This window comes from Agelaius phoeniceus, chromosome 14 (genome assembly GCF_051311805.1).
Source record: "Agelaius phoeniceus isolate bAgePho1 chromosome 14, bAgePho1.hap1, whole genome shotgun sequence".
NCBI lineage: Eukaryota > Metazoa > Chordata > Aves > Passeriformes > Icteridae > Agelaius > Agelaius phoeniceus.
The window spans coordinates 3,487,003-3,511,849 of NC_135278.1; the positions used below are offsets into that span (position 1 = coordinate 3,487,003).

A 24,847-nucleotide genomic window follows, 5' to 3' on the forward strand; every position below is an offset into this window, starting at 1 on the left:
GAAAAGGTTAAGGGCACATAGAAGGCCTTTTCCAGAGGTGTAAAATAATTTTGGCAAGTAGAATGCATGCTGAAAGGCACAGTGCTCTTTTGGATTTAGCAACTGTTGCACTTATTTCTAGAAAAATATGAACTATTAATCCTTAGACCCTGCATTTAAGAACTGAGCAGCTGCACACACTTTGGAAATGCAGTGTGAATTATATCTCACAGCCAATTAAACATGTAGCATAAAAGAGCTGTATTTTAAATGTGTTTGATTGTGTTACAAAAACGACATGTCCATTTGTTTTCACTGAAAATGTGGTCAGGCATTGGAAGGAATCTCCCGGGACAGTGGTGGAGTTACCAACCCTTAAAGTGCTGAAGAAACAGCTGAAGGGGCACATCAGCCCAGCACAGAGCAGAGGCATCCAGCCTTGCCCAGGGCATGGATTTCCTGCCTGTGAGAAGATCCAAGCTGCAGTGAATCCAGAGCAGTTTGTGGCTCTGTGATGTCCTGATCCCTTTGCCTTCTCCAGGTTTTGTTCCAACCTGTGCTCTGGCTCACTGCAAATACACCAGGCCATGCTTGAGACTTTTTGGCTGTTACTGGTTGCTTTTCTTCTTCCCTTTTTTCCCTTTGTGCCCTGCTAATCCAGTCACCTCCCCTGAAGAGGCCGAGGTTGCTGTTCCTGCCAAGGGAACGAGGGCACACAGAGCCTTCTGTCCCCAGAGCGCTGCCTTGGCCCAGGCACAAATGGGAGCTTTCCTTTCCTCCTGCTCAGAAGGCACCACCAAGGAGGGGTTTGGCCATGGGAACTGGTAAGAGAAATGCACGATTTAAAGGAAGATTTACAATCTGAAGCTGAAATGTTGGAAGGAAGGTGGGAGAAAGGAAGGAATAGGCAGGGACAGATTTGGGGGCTCAGAGCCCGTGAGCAGCACAGTTTAATGGGGCCAGGGGAGCCTCAGAGGCTGTGACCCTGCTGGAACTGCCTGACTTGAAGAAGGAGGTTTTTACCCTTGTGAGGCAGGGTTGGGTGTCTTTGGGGTGCTTGGTGCAGCAAGGAGCCTGTCAAGGAATGGAGAAGCCTGGAAACCCCTCAGGGACCCTCCTCACCTTCGGTCCTTCCGCAGCTCTGTCAGGCACGTTGGAAATTTGTCTTTCCCCTCAAGGTCAGCGACAGCCTCGGGCATCTCCTGGGTATGTCTGGAGCATGGGGGCAAAGAGAAGGTGTGGGCTGAGCATCAGCTCTGCTCCTGCAGCTGCTCTGAGACAGAGCTCAGGGGGGATGCAGACAGCCAGGGATGCAGGGGGAGTCTGTCTGCAGCTGGGGGCTCAGCCTGCACTGCTGCTTTGGGTGGCTTGGGATGGCTTCCTGACAAAGCTGTAAGGCTGGACAGGTGTGCCAGAGAGGAAAGGAGAAATTCAGTGTGTGCAGATCATGATTCCAGCTTTCTTCTGCAGGAATGGCTTTGGGCTCAGTAAGGACTCACTGTTTGCAGGCTCAGGGTTATTTCCCACAGCACACTGGTGCTTTTGAATCGCATGCCATGACCTAGGAAGGAAGGAGGAGAGAGGGTGAGCCCCTGCCTTCCTTTTCTCAATCAGTTTCTCTTTTATAAAGGCACTTTTTGGAAAAGAAAGCCTTCTTTATATATATATATACTGCTACACATCTGTATGCCTGTCTGTGCAGAAAGCTGCATGGAATAATTGAGCTTTACACCTTTCAGAATTGCTGCCACTAAATTTCTTAAATTCCTCCTTTTATTTCATAAAAAATGGAAGATTTAAGAATTCAGAAACGACACAAACATTTCCCTACCTGAACCTTCCTGCTGATCAAAATTGGAGAGGATTTTCCAAACCTGAGTTCTGACACAAACACCCACTGGGGGTTTTGTACATCCCCGTGTTCCTTTCTAGAGTTGTCCTGTGCATGGAGAATTCCAACCAGCTGTGGGGTGAGTTGGGCTGTGTGTAACAAACAGGCAGGGCTGAGGTGGCTCCTGAGGTTTGCAAAGGAATGAAGTAGCACAGAACTCCCGGCTCAGATTCCTTGGCGGACAAGAGGCAGACGGGAGGAACGAGCTGCTGCCTCTGTGACCCATTGAGCTGCGGTACCAACCTTAAAGCAATTCCAAAATCGGAGCTGTGCTTCTCCTCGGCCCGCGGGAAGGGTTGGAGGGAAAAGCGGAGCCCTGGGTTCTGTTCCCTTTCGGCCACTAAGGGGAGCTGCTCGTTGGCAAATTCGGTTGTGTGACCCAGGGCTTCCAAAGCCCCCAAAACTGCTTCGTGCTCTTTGTGTTACAACCACCGTGTGCTGCACCAATCCTGATTTCAACTTTGCTTTTGTCCTCCAGGGTGAATAACTGCATTGGATTTTCTAACTACAAATTCTTTCTACTGTTCTTAGCCTATTCTTTGTTGTATTGCTTGTATATTGCTGCAACAGTCTTCAAGTATTTCATTAAGTATTGGACAGTAAGTCATGAAATCCGGTTCCTTTTTCATCTCCTGTCAGTCTCGTGGGCTTTAGTGACTCTCGGTGCTCTGTTGCCCTCAGGCAGTGGAGGGGCTGCATTTTCCTGGGAGCTGTTTCCTGGGCCCTTTGGGACTCCACCTCCTGTTAGATGCCCAAAATGCACAAAGCAAGAAGCCAGGGATTTCAGACTGTAGATTATTTCTGGCAGAGAGGTCCTGTCCTTTCCTTGTCCTAGTGTTTGCATGGGTGTCCCTTGGAAAGTTTGGCATTGATGTCTAAGGTCCTGGCAATGATTTGTACACATTTACTGAAAAGAAAAAAAGGGGTCAAAACCCCTTGTTCATTTTCTAACCTCCATAGGCCTCCTTTCTCAATTTAAAAACAGCGACTCAAAGGATGCTTTTATTCAGCTCCTGGGGGCTGTCCCGGAGCGCGCAGTGCGGGCAGGGCCGGGGCCGGGCCGGGGCAGGGTCGGTGCCGGTCCCGCCCCCGCGCTGCGCTCCCGCCGCGGGGCTGAGCGGCGGCGCCGGCCGCCAATGGAGCGCGGGCGGCGGGCGCGCTTCCCCCGCCCCGGCGGCACGCACGGGGGCGCGGCCCCGGCGCATGGAGGCGATGCCCTGCCAGAACCAGCGCCTCGGCCCGCGGCCGCAGGATGAGCCGCCGGCGGCCGCCACGGCCACGGCGAGCGGCGGCTCCCGGCTGATCCGCTTCGCCGAGCCCAGCGAGGACAGCGGCTGCCCCAGCCCAGACAGCAGCAGCAGCAGCAGTAACGGGGTGGTGGCGGTGGCGCCGGTCCCCGCCGGGGAGGGCGGCGCGCCGGCCATCGGGCCGCAGCTGAAGCTGCTGCCGATGAACGACCAACTGCGGGAGCTGCAGACCATCATCAGGGACAAGTGAGCGCGCCGGGCCGCGCCGGGCCGGGCCGTGTGGGCTGGGGAGGGGCCGCGGCGGGCCGGGGAGCGGAGGGGGATCGTCGCCTGTCGCTCACTCCATCCTTCCCTCTTCAGGGAGCCGCAGCCCCGCCGAGCGGCTCTCGGCCGGGCCCTGGTGCCGGCTGCCCGGCCCGGCGCTGCCTGCGGGGTCCCGGCGGGCCGAGGCCCGAGCCCAAGGCCGGCGGGACGCGCTGCCGTGCCGCGTGTGCCGGCTGGAGCGGCCGGGCTGGCGGCGCGGCCATGTCTGGCGTGAGGCGGGCCCGAGGGCAGGGCACGCAGAGCTCCCGGGGGCTCCCTGCGCTCCCCGCCGCGGGGCTGCCAGAGACCGAGCGGCTCGGCCGGGCTTTGAACCCCTCACACACTTGGGCGGTCTGTGATGGCGGTGTTTGCTCACCTCCGCCCTGCGGCCGGCTCAGAGCCTGCGTGCCACATCATCGGCACAAGGAGCGTGCAGTACAATCGGTGTGTGTAAATCCCTGGAGAAAGGAGCCTGGCTGTACCCTAGGGAGCCGCGGGCGGGCTGGGGCTCATTACCGCTCTCTGGAGATCGCATCCTGCAGGCAGCACGGGGCAGGGAGCCCTTCCCAGGCTCTACCTGTGAGCACCATGTTCCACAACACAGCTCAGGTGGTGAACACATCCCTCCCTCCCACTGATCACGTCTGTAGCTTTTCAGCACTGGGAAGGTGGTAGTGGAAGGTATTAAATATAGCGTACAACATAAGACAAACTTCAGTAGCATCCATCTATTTATGAAAAACTACTTGTTTGCAAGAACCACCAGCAAAGAGGTGTGAAATCAAGTTGTTAATAGAGTGATCAGGTTCTGAATAAAACCCTCTCTTCCTGTGGCTTCCTGACACCTGCAATAAGTCATTGCAGAGACACTTCCATGCTGTGTTTCACGTCTGTCCATCTGCATAGTCCATGTTTTGCTATTTTCTGACTCTTGAGGCCCAACTTTGTAGCTAACAATAATTAATTTTTTAATGCAAAACTGATCACCACTTCTCAAAGACAGTACCTCCATTAACTTTATTAACTTAGCTGATCTTCCTTACCTTAAACTAGTTTGTGGAGGCTTTTCCTTAATTTTCAAAGCATTGTGGGGAAAAACAAAACCTGTCAGCAGGAACACCAGAGGCAGTGCAGTCTTGATGTAAGGAGGGCACTTGTGGCAAGACCACCCAAAAGATCTGTGCAGGTGAGAGCACCCAGCTGGCAGCTTCTCTGTGGAGCAGAAAAGGAAGCTGGGAGTGGGCTAAGCAGAGGGAGACAGACAGGGAACCCAAACTAGGCTTGGTGATAGCCTCTGAAAGATTTTGAGGTTAGTGAAAACCATATAATTGTGATGTCTAGACAAATACTAGCAATGTAATTACTTTACTCAGGGGTTTTATTATTATTATTTTGTTGTACATGGGTTTTGACCACTTTCAAATACATTTAAGAGGTTTGTGGTTACAGTGAGCTTATCCAGAAAGCAGCAGCTGCAATTTTAACTTGAAGGACATTCTTTGGAATTACATCTGCTTTATTGCACAAGAGTTTGGCAAGAGGAAGTCTAGAATAGGACTTGTAAACAGTGAATTACTCAGAGCAGCTGCAGCAATTGCAGGCTGTACTTTATTCTGAATGTGATGTTGCCCTGGTAGTGGGGATGGAACTGTCACTTCCAAGCTCCCTTCCCAACCAGTGAGGAAAATCAGGTAGCAGCCTGCTCAGAAAGGTTGGGTTTGTAGGTAAGGACAGTAGGGAAATATTATTTTGTGTCCTGTCCCAGGAATTCAGCTGCATCTCATTAAGAGACCTTGGACTGGCCTGTTTTCATACCTGTCATTCATAGAGATGCTGAAGGGAAAAAAGGATTTTTTAGGCACTGTTCATTAACCTTTCCCTGGGCAGCTGCAGTCTGCCCTAGGACAACTCTGTAGCTACTGTAGCATTCAAACCAGGTACTCAAAGAAACTCCTCCTCCTCAGAACTGTGTTTGTGAACTGGCAGCAATGTGGCTCAGAGCAGCTACTGGTCAAAAATGCAATTTAAGCTGATAGAGAGGTGTTTGACATACAGTACTTGGGAAGAAGGAGAAGCTGTCATCTACAGGCAGCTAGAGCCCTGTCACTTAGACTTTCTGGATTAAAAAAGAACAGGTAACACCTTAACTTAAGGAGAATATTTAGAATCCTCAGTGCTGCAGAGGATGGATTTTCCAAATACAGGAATACCTGAAAATGGCAGACATTAAAAGGCAAGCTCCTGGGGAGTGAGAAATTCAACAAAAGTAGGGAAAAACCCAGTCAATTTGGGACTATTACTGTAAGTGAGGAAGGGGTAAATACTCAGATAGATGATCCCAGTGAGCTGGGATGGAGCTCAGGTCTGGTCAGCCAGGTGCAGAAGGCTTTTAGGACTCTGTTTTGTCCATAGCATGAGCTGCTCAGAGAAGTGCAAAGCTCTTTCCTTGTTCCTGAGAGGATTCAGAGAAAGAAATCATGGCCTTTCAATTGGTATTACTGTAAAGAAAAACCCACCTTCATGTGGCTGGTGATGGTGTCCCATGGGATTCAGAGGTGCTGGCTGGGACAGGGATGTCCTCCTGGCAGACTGCAATGGCACTTTTGCTTCCTTAAAATGAACAAGAGCCTGGTCTGTGTGCCAGAGTCAGGGAGATGGATGGATCACCTCAACTTCACTGTGCCTGGGTTTCCTCATTTTCCCTCAGCCTTGTCCTCTTCTGCTCAGCAAGTGCTTAATGGGTGCCTTTCATGCTGAGTGGGATATGGACCTGGAGTGCTCTGATGGGATGTGAGCTGATGCCCTGCAGTACTGAACATTCTAGAACAGTCACAGTCTCTTTACAAGGAGGGAATGATCTCAAGGTGATTTCTAGCCTCAGATGTGAACCAGGGATCTGGAAGCTGAAATGAATAGTGCAGTGATGTGTTCATATAGAAAAAAAATTCATTAGTTCAGGCTGGCAGTGTCATTTTAACTCAGGATTTAACAGAAGCTACAATTTAAATCCAGGTACTTTAAGGTTCCTGTTGGGTGAGTTCATTCTGTGATATTCTACTAAAGTTTCTTGTTCCTAAGGAGCAGAGTCATAACACAGAAATGCAGATGGCAGAGTGGCTGCAGATGTTGGCTGCTGCACAGAGCAGGGGGTTCAGGAGTGTGTAACTCACTGTGCTGCAGGCAGGGAGGGTGGGATCCCTCTGCATCCCAGCCCCAGCATGGAAATAATTAAAGATTGCAGTCCATTAAGTGCTGAAGTGCTGCAGGTAGAACATGGATCTGTTCCCAGGTACCTCATCCCCCTGAGTGCCAGCAGCTCATCCAGTGCCTTCAGTTTTCTTAAAAAACCTTCTACAAATCCTCTCTAGGGAAGTGGCTTTTTTCCAGCCTGGCCCTCACCCTGGGTGTCTCTCCACAGGTTCTGTGAGGAAATGAGAGAAACAGGAATTACTGAAGCCCCAAAACCTGCAGACCTGGCAGTGTTTGTCACTAGCACCAAGTGCTAAAGCAGCAAGAAACCCTGCAGCTACTTTATATTACAGCACAGTCCCCAAAAACCCATTTCTTCCCACCTCCCAAGACAGACACTGTGATATCAGCCACGCTCCCCTGCCTTCAGAAACAAAGTGAAACTTATTTTTATTGTGTAACACAATGTTCCTGCTACAAGTTAGGTTTTAATGCCTCATATTTTTAGATGTTGTCTTGTTACTTGATGAAGCAGCTGAAACAGTTTCTAGCCTGACATGAATTGTTGCTTTATGTATTTCTAGCTGGTATTTAGGAAGAACAGTTACTGTGTTTTCACATAAGCCCCTTTTGTTTCCTGCCCCTGGCAATTGTGACAGGATGTGGGGTTTGAGATGTGGTCTCAGCTTTCCAGCTGCCCCTGTACACAAGGTCTGACATTTTCTGCATTACTGTTATTTGTATGCACTGTCATTTTCTGTTGCCCTCCCCTTCTCAAAAAGCAGGTGTGACCAATGAAGGGTGTTCAGTGAACTGTGCAGAGGAACATCTGTGTCTGCAAGGACAGAGGAGTTGGTTCAAAGCCTCATAATCTGCATTAATATCTCAGAGTATTCACTCAGAACACGTTGGCACTTTGCAGTCAAAGCTGTGGTCTGGACATTGTTGGGTCTGTCTTACACCTATTTGTGAAATTCAGCTCAATTTTCTGAAATGCCAGTCTGGAAGAACCTAGATATGCCACTTTGCTACTTCCCTCTTTTAAAAATACTTATCTACACCACAGATAGAAGTATGAAACTTTCCAAAAACCTTAATAAAATCAGGTCATATAATTGTACAGATTTGGGGTTGGGTTTTTTTCCCCAGTTTCGGGGTCTTTTTGAGCATTGCCTGTCTAATTGATGTCAAAATAGCAGAAAGTTAGGAATATCCTGTCAGTACCAGAAAGAAGGGGGAAAAAAGGCAGACAGTATTTTAACAGTGTGTTATTAGTGCAAGGAATGAACTAGATTAAGTTACTGCTCTTTTAAAACCTCTTTTTAAGTGGGAATAAGTGACTGGTTCCTAGGCAATGAGCAGGCAAACCTTTTGACTTTCATTCATGTAAGCATGAGGTGGCTCACAATCTTGGGGATTAAATACAAAATGGTATTTAAGGAGACATGCAGAGTATTAGGGCTTGAAAACATGAGAGGGATTAATAGAACATTTCAGTTAAAAGTACCTCTTACCATGTTGGTGCTGTGTCTGAGGGTTTTCAAAGCCACTGTCCTGAGTGCTGGCTCCTTGATCAGAAGTGTCTCCTATTCTGGTGTAGTGGGAGTTGCTCTTGGCATGGGAAGCAAGGTGTTAAAGCTGCTTTTAAAATTCAGGCTTTTAACCTTTCATTTTGCCTTCTCAAGGGGCCAAAAGCCACACAGGCACACAGCAAAAGGTTGTACCCAAACTAATAAGAGGCAGAGAGGTGTTTTCATGGGAATGCTCATTAATCCCTGCCCAGTTTAACCTCACATTCACTGCTCTAATCACTCAGTGAGTCCTAGATAAGACAGGATGTGTCTCCTGCTTATCAGGTGTGTTGTCAGCCCTGGGTTAAGGACCTGCATGATCATTGCCCCCCAGTTTCTGTCTGACTGGAGGACAGGCAAGCAAAGCTCACTTGCTCAGAGCTGCAGGGAGTGCAGGAATATCTGAGCTCAGGAGGTGTTTTGAACTGAGCTGGAGCAGCAGTACCATGGGAAACCCAGAGAACATCATCCATCCTCTTGTGTTTGATTGCTGCTGGTACAGAGCCAAAGCCCAGTGCTGGGTCACTGCATCTCTGCCACCAGCCAGGAAACCTCTGGCATAAATTCAGTATATGAGAGGAGGCTTTTCTCTGAACTGCCTTGGAATACAGTATTCATATTGTGTTTAAGCAATGTTCTTACAGTTATTCCCCAATTTAAAATGTAAATTATTACCTTTTCCAGGAAATCCAGTAGAGGAGACTTCGTATTTTCTGCTGATCGTCTGGTAGGTGAAGCATTTCTCCTTCTTGATATTGTACTGTAACTCTTCCATGAAATGGCTCTTTCAGGACAGAGCAATGGTGGTGGGACAGCAACTTTTCTACCCAAAGGAAATTGCTGTGTGACTGCAACTCTCTGTATAGGGACTTCTGTTGACTGTTTCATCTCAACAGGTTCCAGAAACCATGGTGTTACCAGACACAGCTACTTGAGGACAGAGACCTGCAGTAATAAGAAAATTCTGTTCAAAAACAGATGCACAGAGGTTGCAGATAATTGAGTTTTAGTTTGAAGCAGCACTTTTGATCTTGTGAACAAAGCAGTACAATTTCTCACAGCCTAGATGTTAGCAGTTGCCTGCATGCAGCAGTGCCTCCTGGCACTTGGTGTATATTAGATTATTTGCTCTGGGTGCATCCACATGGAGGATTTGTCTTTAGCCATATGGTGGTTACTGGCAGGGACAAAGCAGTGAAGTTTTCACATGTTTTAGTAAGTCAGAACAAAGACTGCTGGGAGTGTAGCCTTTATCTCATTTAAATTACAAGCTTCAAGAAAAGCCCAGCACTTGCTACTACACACACTTACTTGTGTCCACAAGGGTGTTTGCTTTTTGCAAATCCACTCTCATTAACACAGGGAGGTGTTTCCCCCTTCCAGCATAGTCCAGAGACCATTCACAGTTACAGCCACAGCAGGCTTGTGATGAGCCCAAGCTTAATCCAGGCTTGCTCAGGTTTAGATATGACCACAGGCCAGGGCAGTGACTGCAGTGCTGTTTATCTTCATGGCTTTCCACTTTCCCCCCTGCTTTCCCCTTCCTGAGGATGTGTTTCCTGCATTCCAGTACCTTACTGTTAGTGTGAAGCACCTTTCTCCATGTACTTTCTCACCTTTCTTGGGTGTCCTGCCCTGTTCTGAGGCAAACACTGATTTTTTTTTTCCCCTCTCATTGCTGGAAGCTGCAGATCCAGGCATGAGTTCAGGTCCTTGCAGCAGTGTCCTCTATGGGCTGGCCAGCACAGCCAGAGAGCCTCTGCAGCTCCTTGCCACAGAACCTGCTCCTCTGTTCTCCATTTTGTGGGAGGAATTTTGCACAAAAGATTATGTAGGACTCTCATTTTCTGAAGATTTTCCTAGGTGTGACAAAGAACAGTTCTAATTTCATGTGGAATTTGCTCTCTACTAAACTTGGCAAGGTGCAAACAGTTATGACTTGCCATGTTTTCCACCCAGAGAGCAAACAGAGTTTAATGGCAAGAGGCAATGCCTGAAGAAAAGTGTGGGGTTATAGGGGAAGAAAATGCACATTGTTGAAGCGAGGAAATGAGAATGGAGTTAAACTTGGGAAGGAGAATGAGGAGAATGAAGTTCAGGTGCCTTGGCAGCTGTTGGGGCAGTGTCTCCTGAGGTCACCAGAGGGAGAGGCCTTAAGGAGGGATTCTAAAGGTGATGCATTTCTGGGGGTGCAGTTTTTTCTTCTGGCAGTTTGTTTCACACATAAGGGGATGACACAAAGGAAATGTTTGAAGATACTTGTGAGAAAAAGGAGTTAATGGGTGGTGGAGGTTGGCAGGGAGTGTCTGAATGCCACTGCCAGGGCTGTGATCCTGAAGCTGAAAGAAGTGGGGTTAAAGTCATGAGGAGGAAGGACCAGGACAAACCTGGGTGGTGTTTGTGAAGGAGGAGAAGCAGCTCCTGGCATGGAGATGAAAATCAGCCCTTATGGCTGCTGGTGCTGGAACTGGGCACAGCTGGAGCTCGGGGCAGGTGGTGGAAGGGCACAGAGCTCCTCTGGGCAGGAGCTCCCCTGATCCCACAGCCACACTGCAGGCACTGAGCTGCTGTCACAGCTTTGGGGCAGGAGGCACATTCTGGGCGTGACTGGAGGCCTGAGGTGGAGCCATGAATTCATTTCTCAGCCCTACCAGCAGCTCCTGGTAACACTGACCAGGTCCCCTCACCTTTCTGCCCTCCTGCCTCTTTCAGGGGGTGAGCATTCCAAATGAGCTGCCAAGAGCTGCACAGAAGATGCAGAGGATGTTCTGCCTCCTCTTGAGCTTCCCAGAAAGCCACACATGATGGGCTGGGGGATTTTCTACCCTGGGACCTTTCTACCTTCCTGTTTCACGAGGGGCTGTAGTAACACTGCTTTGATCTTCTGAGCAATGGCAGCCACCTCTCTGGGAGAGGAGCAGCTGGTTCTGGGGCAGGAGAGAAAAGAGGAGGAAATGAATCCCTGAGTGTGGAGGTGGCAGGAAGCACAGGGCAAAAAGAAATGTTTTATCAACACTGACAAGTTTACAAAGAATCCTTCCAGCCTCCGTGTAAAACACTGATAAGTGTAGGGAGATCACAGAGATTATTGGAACATAAAACCTTTACTGGATTACTTCAAACTTTTGGCAGATTATGTGGAGCAATGTCAGCACTACAGCAAGATGAAAAAGGCTTTTAGGTTGGCTTTTTTGTTTTTTTGGGTTGTTTTTTGTTTTTTTTTTTTTGGTGAACTAAGTTCAAAAACATAAAATAAAATTGGGTACAAATGTCCCAGAAACTGACCACAACCTCTGAGTATGGCTGCCACAAACACAGCTCTAGGAAGAAAAAATTGTACTAAAATGACTAAAACTACCTTGAAAGAGAGATTATAAATGTAAGGGATCATTTCTAGCAGAGGCTGCTTGTGTGCCAGGAACTGGGGCAGAATGGAAGGACAGGAAAACCTTCCAGGCTGCCCTCTGCAATAAGAATTGCTTGGGGTGAGCAGTAAAGCAGTAAAACACCTGCTCCATCCCAGGAGCATTGCCTCACTCTCCATCCCACAGTGCATTTTGAATTATCAGTGATTTTTTAGTTCAAGCTCTTGCTTGGCAGGAGCTTTCCTTGAGCAGTTCTGGGCTGTGAATCTTTGGCTCATGAACAGAGAGAATTCTCAATCTTTAATCCCCAGAGCACCCTCCAGGTCCCTCATTGTGGCTGCAGGGGATGTTTGGTGCTTTGCAGGGCAGCACCAGGGGAGGGCTGGGGGCTCATGAGCTGCCCCTCCACCTGGACCAGCCAAAGTGCAGGGACTGGCAGCACCACCTGGCAACCAGAGCTGGCAGGGGCTGGGAGATGGAGGTGATGAAGAGGTTCTGACTTGCCTTTGGGCACTGGTGGTGTGTGTGCATTGCTGCAGCTTCTGGGGCTGTTGTGGCAGCCCAGCTGCAGCTTAGTCCTAGAAACAGGGATGTGAAAATAGAGCCTGGCTGAGGGGGAACTGCACCTTTCCCTCACCAGGATTTCCTGTCAGCAGATGGAGTTACAGTGGTGCCTCACTCATCTGTTGAGAATACTTTGTCTGTGCAGCCTCTGCTGACCAGATGTAAATTAAATCAGTTTTATGATTGCTTATGAACCCCTCTCTTCTCCCAGTTTTGTTCTGCAATGCCAAAACATAGGCCTCACCCCCAAAAAGTCTCTAAATCCAGTCCCTAATTGCTGTTAAAGAGACCCTTTTAGACCCTTTGGCCTCAGCCAGTCCTTGTAACTCCTGCTGCCATGTAGTGCCTTATCTCCAGAGATCTCAATCCCTCTAAGCTGACCCATCTCCCTGGTTCCACAGATCAGACTCGTGGTTGAAGAGGGACTGAACCAACTGCCCTACACAGAATGTACTGTGACCACTCCTACAGGTATGTGGGAAAGCACCCTGGCCTGGGTAGGACTGGAGGTGGAACTGGTATCAAAATACAAAGAATTGTCCCAAGAGTTACAGAATATCCTGAGCTGGAAGGGACTCAGGGGATCATTGAGTCCAATTCCCTGCTCAGAGAACAGCCTAAAACTGAACCCTGCAACATCCAGATGGTCTTTGACAGACTTGGTGTACATTAGATAATTGGTGCCACGAACACTTCCCTGGGGAGCTGTGAGGAGGGCAGTGACTGTCCCTGCTGGTTTAGAAAGCTACAAGGCACATAACAGCACAACTGAGCAAAACAGTCAGCACTGTCATTTCACTGAGGATTACAGTGATCTTGCAAAACCATGATGGAAATGTGCAAGATCAGTTCACCTGCCCACACCACAGCCTTGAACTAAAACTGTGACATTTCACATGCCCATCAAGGAAAAAGTGCTTGGCACAAGCAGCTTTGCTTTGCCAGCCTAAATCAGGCCCTGCAACTGGGGCCAGCTGGGAGTGAGGATGAGCAGGAAATGCAAAGTGGCACTAGAGAAAAGCATTGCAGGAGTTGTGGTTCTTCCTGTAAGGTTACAGATCCTCAGGTGTGCAGCACTCAGGCAGCTGCTGAGTGCTCATCTCCATGGTGTGACCCCCAGCACCCCTGTGAGATGTGCACCAGCTGAGTCCTGTTCCCCCTGAGAGCTCCCCTTGCATTCCTGCAGGGTGACACTCCCACTCTGCAGGAAAGCATTGGTGTGGCTTTATTTACACTTAGAGAAATGATGAACTGCAAACTGTCAGCTGCAGAAGCAAGAGTTCACACACACACCCAGGAGCACTGTCCCTTACCTGTGCTCATTTTTACATCAAACAGCAGCCCCTTCACCTTTGAGATTGGTGTCACCTCTGTTCCCATCAGCCAGTGACAGACCAGGACCATCTCCTCTCTGTCAGAGAGGGCAGAAGGGAGCAGCCACTGAGCTCTGGTTTCTTTCCTCACAGGACACAAGTATGAAGGAGTCCGGTTCGAGAAGGGAAACTGCGGGGTCAGCATCATGAGAAGTGGTAGGTGCTGCTGAAGGACACACTTTAAACACTTTGGAAACCTGGAAGCAACTTCCTCTCAAAGATGTGCAACAAGAGGTTTACCCAAATTCTTTCTTAGGTATCCTTGATAAGAGAATGTCCAGGACTATCTCCCATTACCCTTTAGGGAGCCAAGTGGCTGGCACAGCTCTCCTGTGGCCCCTTCCCTGGCACTGCTCCCTGGCAGGGGCCAAGTGCCCTCCCCTGTTTCCCTCTTGTGCCCAGAGCCAGGGCCCCACCCCAGCCACGCTCCTGTCAGTGCCCGGTGCTGGGCAAACCTTGGCACCTGTGCTGGCAGAGCAGCTCTGGCCCCACCCTCTGCCCCACCCTCTGTCACCAGGGTGTCCCCAAACCCCACCTGCCCCTCCTGACCTTTCCAGCTCTGTCCTGTGAGAGCTCAGCACAGCTGGGAGCACCAAACCCAGGGCTCGGGAACACCGAGGAGACTCAGTTTGCTGTAAACAGGGGAAAAGGGGAAGAGTTCAGGTGTTTTAATGCTTAGAACTGTCCACCAGCACAGGGGTGGCACTGTCCCTCTGGGGACTGTCCATTTGGAACTATCCTCTTGGGGACTGTCCCTCTGGGGACTGTTCTTTGGGACTGTTCCTTTGGGACTGTCCATTTGGGGACTGTTCCTTTGGGACTGTTCCTTTGGGACTGTCCATTTGGAACTATCCCTTTGGGGACTGTCCCTCTGGGGACTGTCCATTTGGAACTATCCCTCTGGGGACTGTCCATTTGGGGACTGTCCTTTTGGGACTATTCCTTTGGGGACTGTTCCTTTGGGACTGTTCCTTTGGGACCGTCCATCTGGGGACTGTTCCTTTGGGGGCTATCTGTTTGGGACTTTTCCTTTGCAGACTGTCCATTTGGGGACTGTTCCTTTGGGACTGTCCAGTTGGAACTATCCTTTTGGGGACTGTTCCTTTGGGACTGTTCATTTGGGACTGTTCTTTGGGATTCTTCCTTTGGGGGCTATCTGTTTGGGACTCTTCCTTTGCTGACTATCCATTTGGGACTATCCATCTGGGACTGTTCCTTTGGGACTGTCCATTTGGAATTGTCCATCTGGGGACTGTCCCTTTGGGGACTGTCCATTTGGGACTGTTCCTTTGGGGGCTGTTCCTTTGGGACTCTTAATTTTGGGGACTGTCCATTTGGGACTGTTCCTTTGGGACTCTAATTTTAGGGGCTGTTCCTTTGGGACTCTAATTTTGGGGACTGTCCCTTTGGTACTGTTCCTTTGGGGGCTGCTCCTTCGGGCCTGTCCCTGTCCCTGCAGCCCCTTGCCAGTGTCACCATGTGCTGCTGTGTCTGTGCTGCCCTGCAGGGGAGGCGATGGAGCAGGGCCTGCGGGATTGCTGCCGCTCCATCCGCATCGGGAAAATCCTGATCCAGAGCGACGAGGAGACGCAGCGAGCCAAGGTGTACTACGCCAAGTTCCCCCCTGACATCTACAGGAGGAAAGTGCTGCTCATGTACCCCATCCTGAGTGAGTGCCCAGCACCCACAGCCGGGCTCCTCTGAGCTGGCACCGACTGAAAATGTCCTCACTGGGGCTCTGCTTGGGGTTTCTGCTTGGTTTAGGGGACAGAGCAGGAACTGATCAGGCTGTGCCAGGACACAGGGGACAGAGCAGGGAACTGATCAGGCTGTGCCAGGACACACATTACTCAGCTGCACCAGTGTGAATGCAGAGCAAATCGTTTGGGCACGGCTGCTTTTGGGAGAAAGGCTGAGATTAAGATTGGATATAAATTTAATTATATGAAATTTACCTTGGGAAAAGACTCAACCAGTATTTTTCTTATTCTGTTATGAGACATTTCTAGATTCATATAATAAGGAGTTTGTTGGGATGAGGTTACTTATCCACTCTGACAATTAGGAGAACAAGGAGTACATGCAGAGGTGATGCCTTTCCCATGGGAAAGGCCAGAGTCACCATTCAGTCACACCAGCAGTACCACAGGTATTCTCAGACAGCTTAGGACAAGTTCATCAGCCAGGGCACTGCCCCTAAACCCTGTCCTCCTGTTTGCCTCCCAGGTACTGGGAACACAGTCATCGAGGCTGTCAAGGTGCTGGTGGAACACGGGGTCCAGCCCAGCGTCATCATCCTGCTCAGCCTCTTCTCCACACCTCACGGTGAGTGGGGGCACAGGAGTGAGCACAGCTCTGGCTGTGGGGACAGTGCCATCAGTCACACAGGGGACAGGCAGGGCACAGCTGTGCCTCTGCCATGGCAGCAGTGCTTTGCTCAGAGCAGGTTTGGGCTTTTTTGGCTGAATTTTAGGAGTGAGCATAGACAGCGCCGTGTTTGGGGTGGGCAGTGAGGAGGGGACTGAGTGGAAAAACTGCAAATGGGAGAGTGTTCCTAAAAGCAGGAATCTGCAGCACTGCCAGTCCATGGCTCACAGAGCAGTGCCAGGCCAGCTGCTGCTCTGGACCATGGAATGTGGGGGCTGCTCCAGAACCAGAGCAACACCAGGAGTGGGAGCTGAATGGAGCTACAGAACTGGCCTGGCTGCAGGTTAAAGGTAAAAGGGGATCTAAATGAGGAACATTGGCTTCTCTGGGAGGAAAGAGGATCTTGTGTGTTGTCTTAGAAACTGGCCCTGGCAGAAGTTGCTATCAAAAAACTCAGCTGAGCTGCAGAGCAGCCTGTAACCACTTTAATTGGGAGTATGGGTGTATGGGAAAGGCAATTCCAAAGAAAACCCCAAAACAGCAATCCCCTGAAGTCAGGCAGTTTTCCTCATAGATGGTTAGCTAAGGCAGGAGCAGGAAGAGGAGACAAGCACAGAGCCTGACTTACTTTTGCTGATCAGGATTTGACATGGGCTGAAGCACTGTAGTCATTATTGCCTTTGCTGTCTCTTCCAAGGTGCCAAATCCATCATCCAGGAATTCCCAGAAATCACCATTTTAACTACAGAAGTGCATCCTGTTGCACCAACACACTTTGGACAGAAGTACTTTGGGACAGACTGACAGTCTTGGAACAACTGGATATGACTCTATGGCATTACAAGAGGTTTTTTTACATTTTATTACTATTGAGTTGGTCGAGGGCATGTTTAAAAAGCTTTTTGGCCAACAGCTTAGGTTAGTGCTGACCTGAACAGGGATCAGGCACAGTGACAAAGCACTCTGGTTACACGGTCAAGCATCTCCATGTTGGGGCTCTGTCATTGCCACACTCTGCTTTAACCTATTTATTCTTCTCCAGCCTGTCTGTGGCCTCCTGCAAGAGCAAAATAAACCCAACTAAACCCCCAGGGAGTGTCCTTCATTTCTAGGCTCACTTGGCATCACTCCAGCCACAGCCACTCCCAGTGCTTCCAAATCTCAGGGTCCTCCTGAGCAGCCACGTGCATTTTTGGTCTTTGGCTGCTATAAGAGACACAACTCTGGGAATTTTGCTCTGCAAACGTTATTCTCAAATAGTGAAACAGCCCTGGTTGTCTTGCTCAGGGCTCCTGAATCAAGAAGATTCCTGTTGCAACAGAGGTGCAAATTGGGTGGGAACTGGGGGTGGGAGCAGCACTGCCTGTGGAAATTCTACACACACAGAACTTGGGAGTTCTATGAGACAAAACTTGTGGCTGGATCAGTCTCACCAAGCCTTTAAATGACAGGAAAACTGCAGCAAAAAGCTGGAACTCAATTTCTAGTCCTGTTCAGGAGCACCAGAGCCAGAAGACAAACGTGGCCCTCAGGGTTCATCAGGGCACTCATTGTTTGGGTGACATTAAACATCAATCTGCAGCCACATCCCTTCTCTCTTGGAATCCCCTGGCATCAAACACACCATACCCAGCTGGCCAGTACCTCCCCTTACTGTAACTTTGGGGAAATTCATGAATGCAAGAGAAACCATTATTATTTTAAAATATATCCATATTCTACAATTGCAGGATTAGGGAATTTGTTGTCTCAAGCAGTGTCCTTACCTCTCATCAGGTGAGTGGAGTGCTGGGGTCTGGGCTGCCCACACCAATGAATCTTTTTGTCACAGATAAAGAACCTTCCTTGTTCCAAGCAGTAATTCCAGTGAATTAAAGTTGTGTAACACTTCCAGAGAGGGAATGTTTAGCCTGAGCATAGGAAATAACCATTCACAAGTCTAATGAATTAGCCAAAAGTGGTTTTAATGCAGTCCTTGCCTGCAGTGCAGTATAAACCATAATAAAAAACAACAAAGCAGAACATACAGAATATTCAGCTGTAGAAACTGTACAAACACTTGGAAAATGCCAGTGAAACTCCACAGAGCATCAGCATAGTCAGAGCATTGGTCTGACAGTAAAAATGAGTATCCAAGGCTTCTGTAAAAACCCATTTGATATCAAAAGTCTCAATGCCAGCAGCAGCAGCAGCATTAAACTCCTGAACACAACAGCCCAAGGGTGGGCAGCAATCCTGGTGTGAGATTCCTTGCAAAGTAATTACTTCCCATTGAACTGGGCCCAGGGATGTGCACTAAAGCAGCAGTTCTGACTGGACACCTGCCAGCCCCAGGTCATGCTGGGCTCCTAAGGGCCCTGGATGCAGTTCCCACTCAGGGGCTGCTGCTGCTGTGTCCCAGCTCTGGCAGCCCCATGGCAATGGCAGTGCTGATCCTGCCCCAGAGGGAGCTCCCAAAGGGCTCCCCCTGGCCCCCAGCAGCCCCTGCAGTGGGGTTCTGCTCCAGCCCCATGTTCCAGTGTGTGAAACCCCCTGGCTTTTCTGGGATGACATTAAACCCTCCTGCTACACTGACAACACCACGACTCTGCCACTCTGACCCTGAGATTCAGCTCAGTTCTATCTCTGAGGGACCCCTTTGCACCACAAACAGCATTTTCAGATGAGGAGCAGCCATCTGAGCAGGCAGATTATACATTTATAAAATAACAAGACCTTTCCTACTTGCTGTGTCCTAGCCCAAAGTTCCCTGCTGCAGCAGTGGAGTCACTGTGAGTAGCTCCATGAGCACAGCAGGAAGCCATTCCATAGTGTAGTTAACTCCAAAGGAGGCTGGAGCTACATCAGAGCAGAGGAAGCACAGCTGCACCTCCCCAGCCTGCTCCCTCCCAGGGAGGGTCACCCAGCAGTTCATGGCAGCAGCAGAGTTCTGGGACACAGCCTGGAGGCTCCCAGATCCTCCAGGAAAAGGTGGGGGAATAACACACCAACACTTTCACTTTGGCCTTCTGCTTCTCTTACAGAGGGAAGTGCTGAGAAGGGAGAGCACACACCTTCCCCAGGGTAGAAAGGAGAGGGGGAGGCTGATTTTGTTGGTTTTCAGGCTTCCTGTGGGATTTAGTGCCAGGTTTAACCCAAGGAAGTGCTTCAGGAAGTACTGAAAGAGCAGGGAAGCTGTCAGGTGAGCTACCTGCATGTCCCAGGGCTGTCTGGCAGCACTGCATGCAAGCAGCCATTTCTTTTCAAGCACAGCTGGAATAAGAAGCAGAGATGATCCCTTTGTCCTTTTTGTTGGATTTTTTAGGGTTGTGGTTCTCCCCCCCCTCCTTAGCATGATTTCTTTTTTTTTTTTTTTACAATGGCTGTTACCCACTAAAGTTTCACAAATGCTGCTGTAAATCTTAAAACCTCATACAGAAAAAAAAATAGTATTTTAAGGAGCATGCAGGCATGAGCAACTTACAGGCTTGTATTTGAAATGTAAACTTACATTTTATTTCACAAGGTTTACATCCCAAATGGAAGCTGGAGAATGAAGAAATGAGGCTTTAGGAAAGAGAAAATGCAGGAGGTGGGATCCTGCTCTAAGCAAAGCCAGCTGGGCCTGATGATGGGAACCACAAACCAATACCTGACAAACAGAGAATAATTACAAATAAAATACATGGCACAACTGCATAAAATGACACCTACTCACCTTCACAGTATCCAAAAAACCAGCACAAGCAGCTCAAAGCTGAAAATATTTAACTGCACGTTCAGGAGGAAAAGGGAATACTCCAAGTGGGATGGGAAAAGGACAAGAGACTAAAACCCTGCAGCAGCAGTGGGTGTGAGCTCAGTGTTTGTGAGCAGGGCAGGGAATGCAGCACTGGGCAGGAAGGGCCCATGGCAGAGCCAGTGCAGGGCCTGCCACAGCAGAGCCCCTCTGCATGCAAACACCTCCAGTGACCTGAATCATCTGATCAGGTCAGGTGAGTTCAGGTTTGCAAGTGTTCTGTAGTAAAGCAGAAGCTGATAGAATTGGAAAAATATCAATAAAATTGAGGTATTTTCAAGTACTATGGATCCATTTCAGAAATCTGTACCACAGGAGTCACTGAAATGAAAACATGACCCTTTTGAGTTAATGAGTTCTGGCTTAATAAACAAGGTCAGCAGTGGCTCCTTCCCCTGCTAATTAAACCCTTCCATGAGTGCCTCAGCTCTGCACAGAGTAACTGCTCAGCAGAGTAACTGCACAGAGTAACTGCTCACTACATCATTCTTCATAGCTAAATTCAGGGGAAAAATCGGGTTTTTTTTCCCCTTTTACATTTTACATTCATATCACATGACAGACTTTTTGCATCAAGTTGTGCTTTCAGTCCAGACCAGCATCTAGAACTCCAGAGCTGCAGCTGGTGTGGATTTTGCTGAATCCATTCCTGTTGGGCCCAGGAAGCAAACATTCATTGCATAGTGTGATTTGGAAGCTTCCTGACTCTCACCAGTGGCTGCACCCCACACACACCGGGTACAGCCTCCTCTAACATACAGAAGTGCTCCCTGCTTGAAGGAAAACAAAATTATCCTACTCCAAAAACTTCCAGTCAGCAGGAGAAACCAAGTCCAGGTTCCTTGGGCAGGACTTGCTGGCCCAGGGCTGGACTTAGGACCATTGCACACAGAGAAACATCAATGTGATGCTCTGTCTGGGGTTTTGTACCTGAATGGAAAGGGGGCAGAAGGGGGGAGGTGACAGTGGCTGTTAGTGGTCAGATATTTTAGAGGATGAATCCAGGAGCAGAGGGATAACAATGGGGGCATCCCAGTAAAGTCCAACAAAAGAGTTCCCTTCTTTCCCATGGTGAGACCACTTGGAAAAGCTGCTCCAAGCTGAGAGAGCTGTAGTGCAGATCCAGTGCTAAGCAGAGAAAGCAGCTCCTGGAGGGGTGGGGACAGTTCCCTGCTGCCTCCCACTGCTCCAGGCTGGAGAGGAGCACCCTCAGCAGCCTCTGCAGCCACACAGACACAGCACCAGAACTGACACTCAAACCTCAATTCTCCAGGCTCCCTGCATGGAGCTGCACCTACAGCACACACCCAGAGGGTGACAGTGACACTGCTGGCAATCCCAGTGGGGACACTTGGGCTGCTCCTGGCACACAGAGGGCTCAGGTGTACCTGGAATGCTGGGCCACCAGCACGGGCAGTGTGAGATCACACAGGATGAGCTGGAATCATGGCAGCTCCCAGAGCTGCAGTGTCCTTGCTGTTGATGGGACTGGGGGATGAATCCCATTCTGGAATGCTGGGATGGAGGGGGCAGGCAGGGCAGAGCTCTGATGCCACAGCCCTTACAGTCAGTGACAATGGTGGAGAGCCTCTGGATGAGGATCAGGGCATGGAAAACAAAGGAGGTGCTGCAGGGGGTTACCCCTGAAGAGCCATTTGCAAGTTAAAGGAACCTATCACACACTGGGCTGAATATTCTCTCTTCTGTCACCTGCAGAGTGACCACAGCAGCCTGGGGAATTTCTGTTCTCCAGTGCATTTACTCAGCATAAAAAGGACAAAGGCCAGGGGTAAAATAAGGATATCATCTTAAGTGAGCAGAAGGGAACAAAATGGAGCTGCTCACTCAGACATGTGGGTTTTTCCCATTTTGTTCTGCCTCATTTTACACAACTTTTGGGTTTGTTTCACATTTCATTAAGCTTTCCAGCATCTGATGTGTGGATATTGAGAAGTGGCTCTGAAGTGATAAACTTTGTGTTGTTCTAACAAGAGTTTGTTCCAGCTATGGGAGGCTGAGTTGCTTTGAAGGAAAGGGAAGAGATGACCATAATTAATTACAAGAAAAGTGACTGAATCAAAGTTACTTGGAAACATTTAAGACCCTTTCTCAATCTGAGCTTGGTACCTGTGCCATCACAAAGATATCTGCCTTAGTATGAGAAGACAAAACCTGATTTTCAGAGCAGCAGCAGGAGCAGGCAGGGGAGCTCCTGCACAGCTCTGCTGCTGCTGCCTGGCACAGAAACAACTCAAATAATGGCAGGGCTGGAACCAGAGCCAAACCCAGCAAGGGCACAAGAACCTGCTCAGAAAACTCCTGTAAATCCACACAAGCTCTGGAAAAATACACCTCAGCTGGCAGGATGAAACAGAACGTCACCAAATCACCTTCCTGGTTTGATACACAAGGAATTTAAACTTTTTAAAGGCACAAATAGCACCTCTGTAGGTGCTAAATTCTGGCTGTGTTTAGCTGCCATCATCCTCTCAAGCTCCCCCTCCAGAGCACATTTTGCCAGGAATGAGGGGATTAATTCAGCTGTCACCTTGCATCACACACAGCACAAGGTCCAACACCAGATTTACATCAGAAATGCAGCTTTAGATTGACAGGAAAAACCCTTCCAGCACTCAGCAGCCGTTTGGTGACAGAGCCACTGGACAGATGGGGCTCAGGTGGCTGAAGCAGGAGCATTTTCAGTGTTTGGGCCACCCTGAGGAGAGACACAAAGCCCCAGGAGCCTGGGCCAGCCCACCTCAGCCCCTCACAAGGCAATTCAGCAGTGAGACATCCCAGGGGGGCAGCACTGCCTGCTCCACACAGACTGCAGAGGCTGAGGGACAAAACTCCATCCCAGGGCATGGATCAGCCAGGAGTGAAACACCTTCTCTCTTAGGGAAGGAGCCTCTGCAAGGCTCTCCTGGCTCACAACACATTCCCTGTGGCAGCAGCAGAGGAACAGAGGAAAAAAGGGGTTTATTCTGTAGGCAAAGCCTCCATCACCAAATTCACCCATCAGCTCCTTTCTCCTGCCATGCACAGCTGCTCCTGTAGTCACTGCCAACACCAGTGGGCTGATAACAAACACAATAATGGGATAGAAAATGGGACTAAATGATCCTAGAGGGAATACACCAATACTTTTAGCATGCACCTAATTCAAACAAGAATGATGGACTGGGCTGAATCATGCAGATTAAAAAAAAAAGGACTCAAGTCTAGAAAAATATCCATAATCCAGCCAGCCAAGTCTCAGTTCCATTCCCCAGAACAGAAACAGGGATACAGCTCTTTGACTGTAAATGCAGCAAAGTGCAGAAACAAATCTGATCACCTCTTAGTGCAGAAACCCCTGAAGCCAGTCAGTGCACTGAGCTGGGAAGAAGTCTGAAAAAATTCAATATCCCAATTGTGTCTTCAGCATTTTGGGGCTAAAGCCACCCCTGTGCAGAGAAACTCCAAACATGACTCTTGGAGCCAAACTTTCAGTGCATATTTCAAATTCACATCTTCCTTTCTGACTCCATGAACACACAAATCTCCATCAAACACTGATCCAGGAATGAGATGATGCTTTAACCCTAGGAATTAATGCAAACTGGACTGTCTGAAGTTCCCTTTTGCATTTTAGAAGCCTGCAAGTAGGATGCAAGAACACTATAACCCAAACTCAAGGAAAATAACATCCCCCCTAAAAACCTTTTAAAAAAATCTGTGGCCACAATATTCTTGAATCTTGATACTGGCAATGTGAATATTTTATTTTCACTCACAGCTGCACATGTACATGTGCATGTTCAGCACTTTTGCTTTCAACACTCTTACATTCAGCTCCCAGTTTAGTGCCAGATTTAACTGGGTCTGTCTTGCATTGAGCTGAACTCACTCAGAATTTAAATACATTAGAAAATGCCACTTGTCAGAGAAGGTTGGAGAATCAGCCTCAAAATAAATAACCATCCCCAAGAATATTATGGCTTGGAAGAATTTCAAGAGCTCGAGTCCCTGATGTTTGCAAAATGAAAAGGCCTTCGGAAATGCACTCGCATCAACATTTGTACCTATTTGGAATAAAAAATATATAGTATTTCTAAAATAAAGAGAGCAGGCCAAAGAAGACTGGCCACAATCACTCTGTAAAATCGTTCTGTTAACTCTGTAACTTAAATTTATAAAGCCTTGGGACATCTGGACAGCAGGATTCCTGGAGAAGCACTGTGGAATGCAGATTCCCATCAGACAATACTTCAGGATGTTTTCTCATCTTGAAGATCCACCTGTTTTCTGCCCCTCAAAACTGAAGTCCTTGCCAAGAGAAGGGGTGTTGGCTCCTGAGAGAGAAGCTGAAATTTAAAGAAATACAAATGTGCAACCATAGCACTGCTGTTATGAGGGACTGAGGGCTGATCTGGGCTTTGGGAGTCATTTTAAAGCCATGAAGAACAACAGGAAAATGCTGATTTTGCCTGCCCTGGTGGGATGCAGGATGCAGCCCTCACAGAAAAACACTCTGGGGTTTTTCTAAGTGGAACAAGGCAAACTCCTACAATGTGCCAGCAGCCCAGTGAGCAGTGTGGAGGGGAGCCAGGCAGGGATTGCAGTGCCTGCCTCACAGTTACTGCCTGCCCTGGAACCTCATCAGCTCCATTGCCCTGGGGCAGCAGGACACTGTGCCCTCCTCACTGCCTGGGGCAGGATGTGTGTGGGCACCTCCCCTGTTCTCCAAGCCAGAGCAGGAGGCAGAGCAGGGAACGTTCTGGAAGCAGCAGCTGCTCCAGCTGCTGTGGGACTCACCTTTTCCAGGGGCAGGGAAAGCCTGGAGGGGAGTGACAGCTGATGTGACATTACAGGGCACTCCCTTGTATCCCCAGCTGCAACCTGGCTGTGCTCAGCTCCAGTTTAACACCTTACCTGCACCTTCCCACACCTCCCACAGGCCCCAGAGTTTCCATCCTGCCACTGTCCCAGCCATGCTTCCCAGAGGAGCTGCAGGGCTGGTGTCCTCCCCTTCCCTGAGCGCTGCTGGCTCCGGTGTCACCTGTGCCACACCCAGCCCAGGGCCTCTGAGAGCCTCTGCTGCCCTCCAGGGCCCCTTGAATAAGGGATTTCTGGGCAAGCTGGAGAATATTTTTCTGGAGAAAGATTTTTCTGCTACAGCCCAAACCTTTTCAACATCACCTCCCCAGTCCCTGCAGAGCAGTGGCTTTGAGGGAAATA

General features: G+C 49.2%; 2 protein-coding genes across 5 annotated transcripts in view; one reads left to right on the plus strand and one right to left on the minus strand.

Moving 5' to 3' along the window:
- Positions 1-680: 680 nt before the first annotated feature.
- On the plus strand, positions 681-16,940 carry UPRT (uracil phosphoribosyltransferase homolog). Of its 2 annotated transcripts, none has more exons than XM_077186105.1 (7): positions 681-803; positions 8,865-8,907; positions 12,511-12,580; positions 13,576-13,638; positions 14,990-15,151; positions 15,709-15,807; positions 16,547-16,940. In XM_077186105.1, the coding sequence occupies exons 1-7, from the start codon at positions 739-741 to the stop codon at positions 16,651-16,653; spliced, it is 609 nt and encodes a 202-aa protein (XP_077042220.1). In that variant the 5' UTR covers positions 681-738; the 3' UTR covers positions 16,654-16,940. The 2 variants fall into 2 exon arrangements, with proteins under 2 accessions (XP_077042220.1, XP_054497447.1); XM_054641472.2 differs by lacking the exon at positions 681-803 and adding an exon at positions 2,967-3,363.
- Positions 16,941-17,792: 852 nt separating this feature from the next.
- Positions 17,793-24,847, minus strand: part of ZDHHC15 (zDHHC palmitoyltransferase 15) — a 121,058-nt gene continuing 114,003 nt past the window's right edge. For all 3 annotated transcript variants that reach the window (XM_077186103.1, XM_054641425.2, XM_077186104.1), the window contains exon 12: positions 17,793-23,973. The gene's annotated coding sequence lies outside the window, so the exon portion shown is untranslated. The remainder of the gene's footprint in view (positions 23,974-24,847) is intronic.

What these genes read in the sequence shown, in the direction of transcription:
- UPRT (XM_054641472.2), top strand. Translation starts at nt 3,074, where the DNA reads ATGGAGGCGATGCCCTGCCAGAACCAGCGCCTCGGCCCGCGGCCGCAG. An exon ending in CAGACCATCATCAGGGACAA is followed by an intron (nt 3,364 to 8,864) that starts GTGAGCGCGCCG and finishes TACCTTTTCCAG; the next exon opens with GAAATCCAGTAGAGGAGACT. An exon ending in GCTCATGTACCCCATCCTGA is followed by an intron (nt 15,152 to 15,708) that starts GTGAGTGCCCAG and finishes TTTGCCTCCCAG; the next exon opens with GTACTGGGAACACAGTCATC.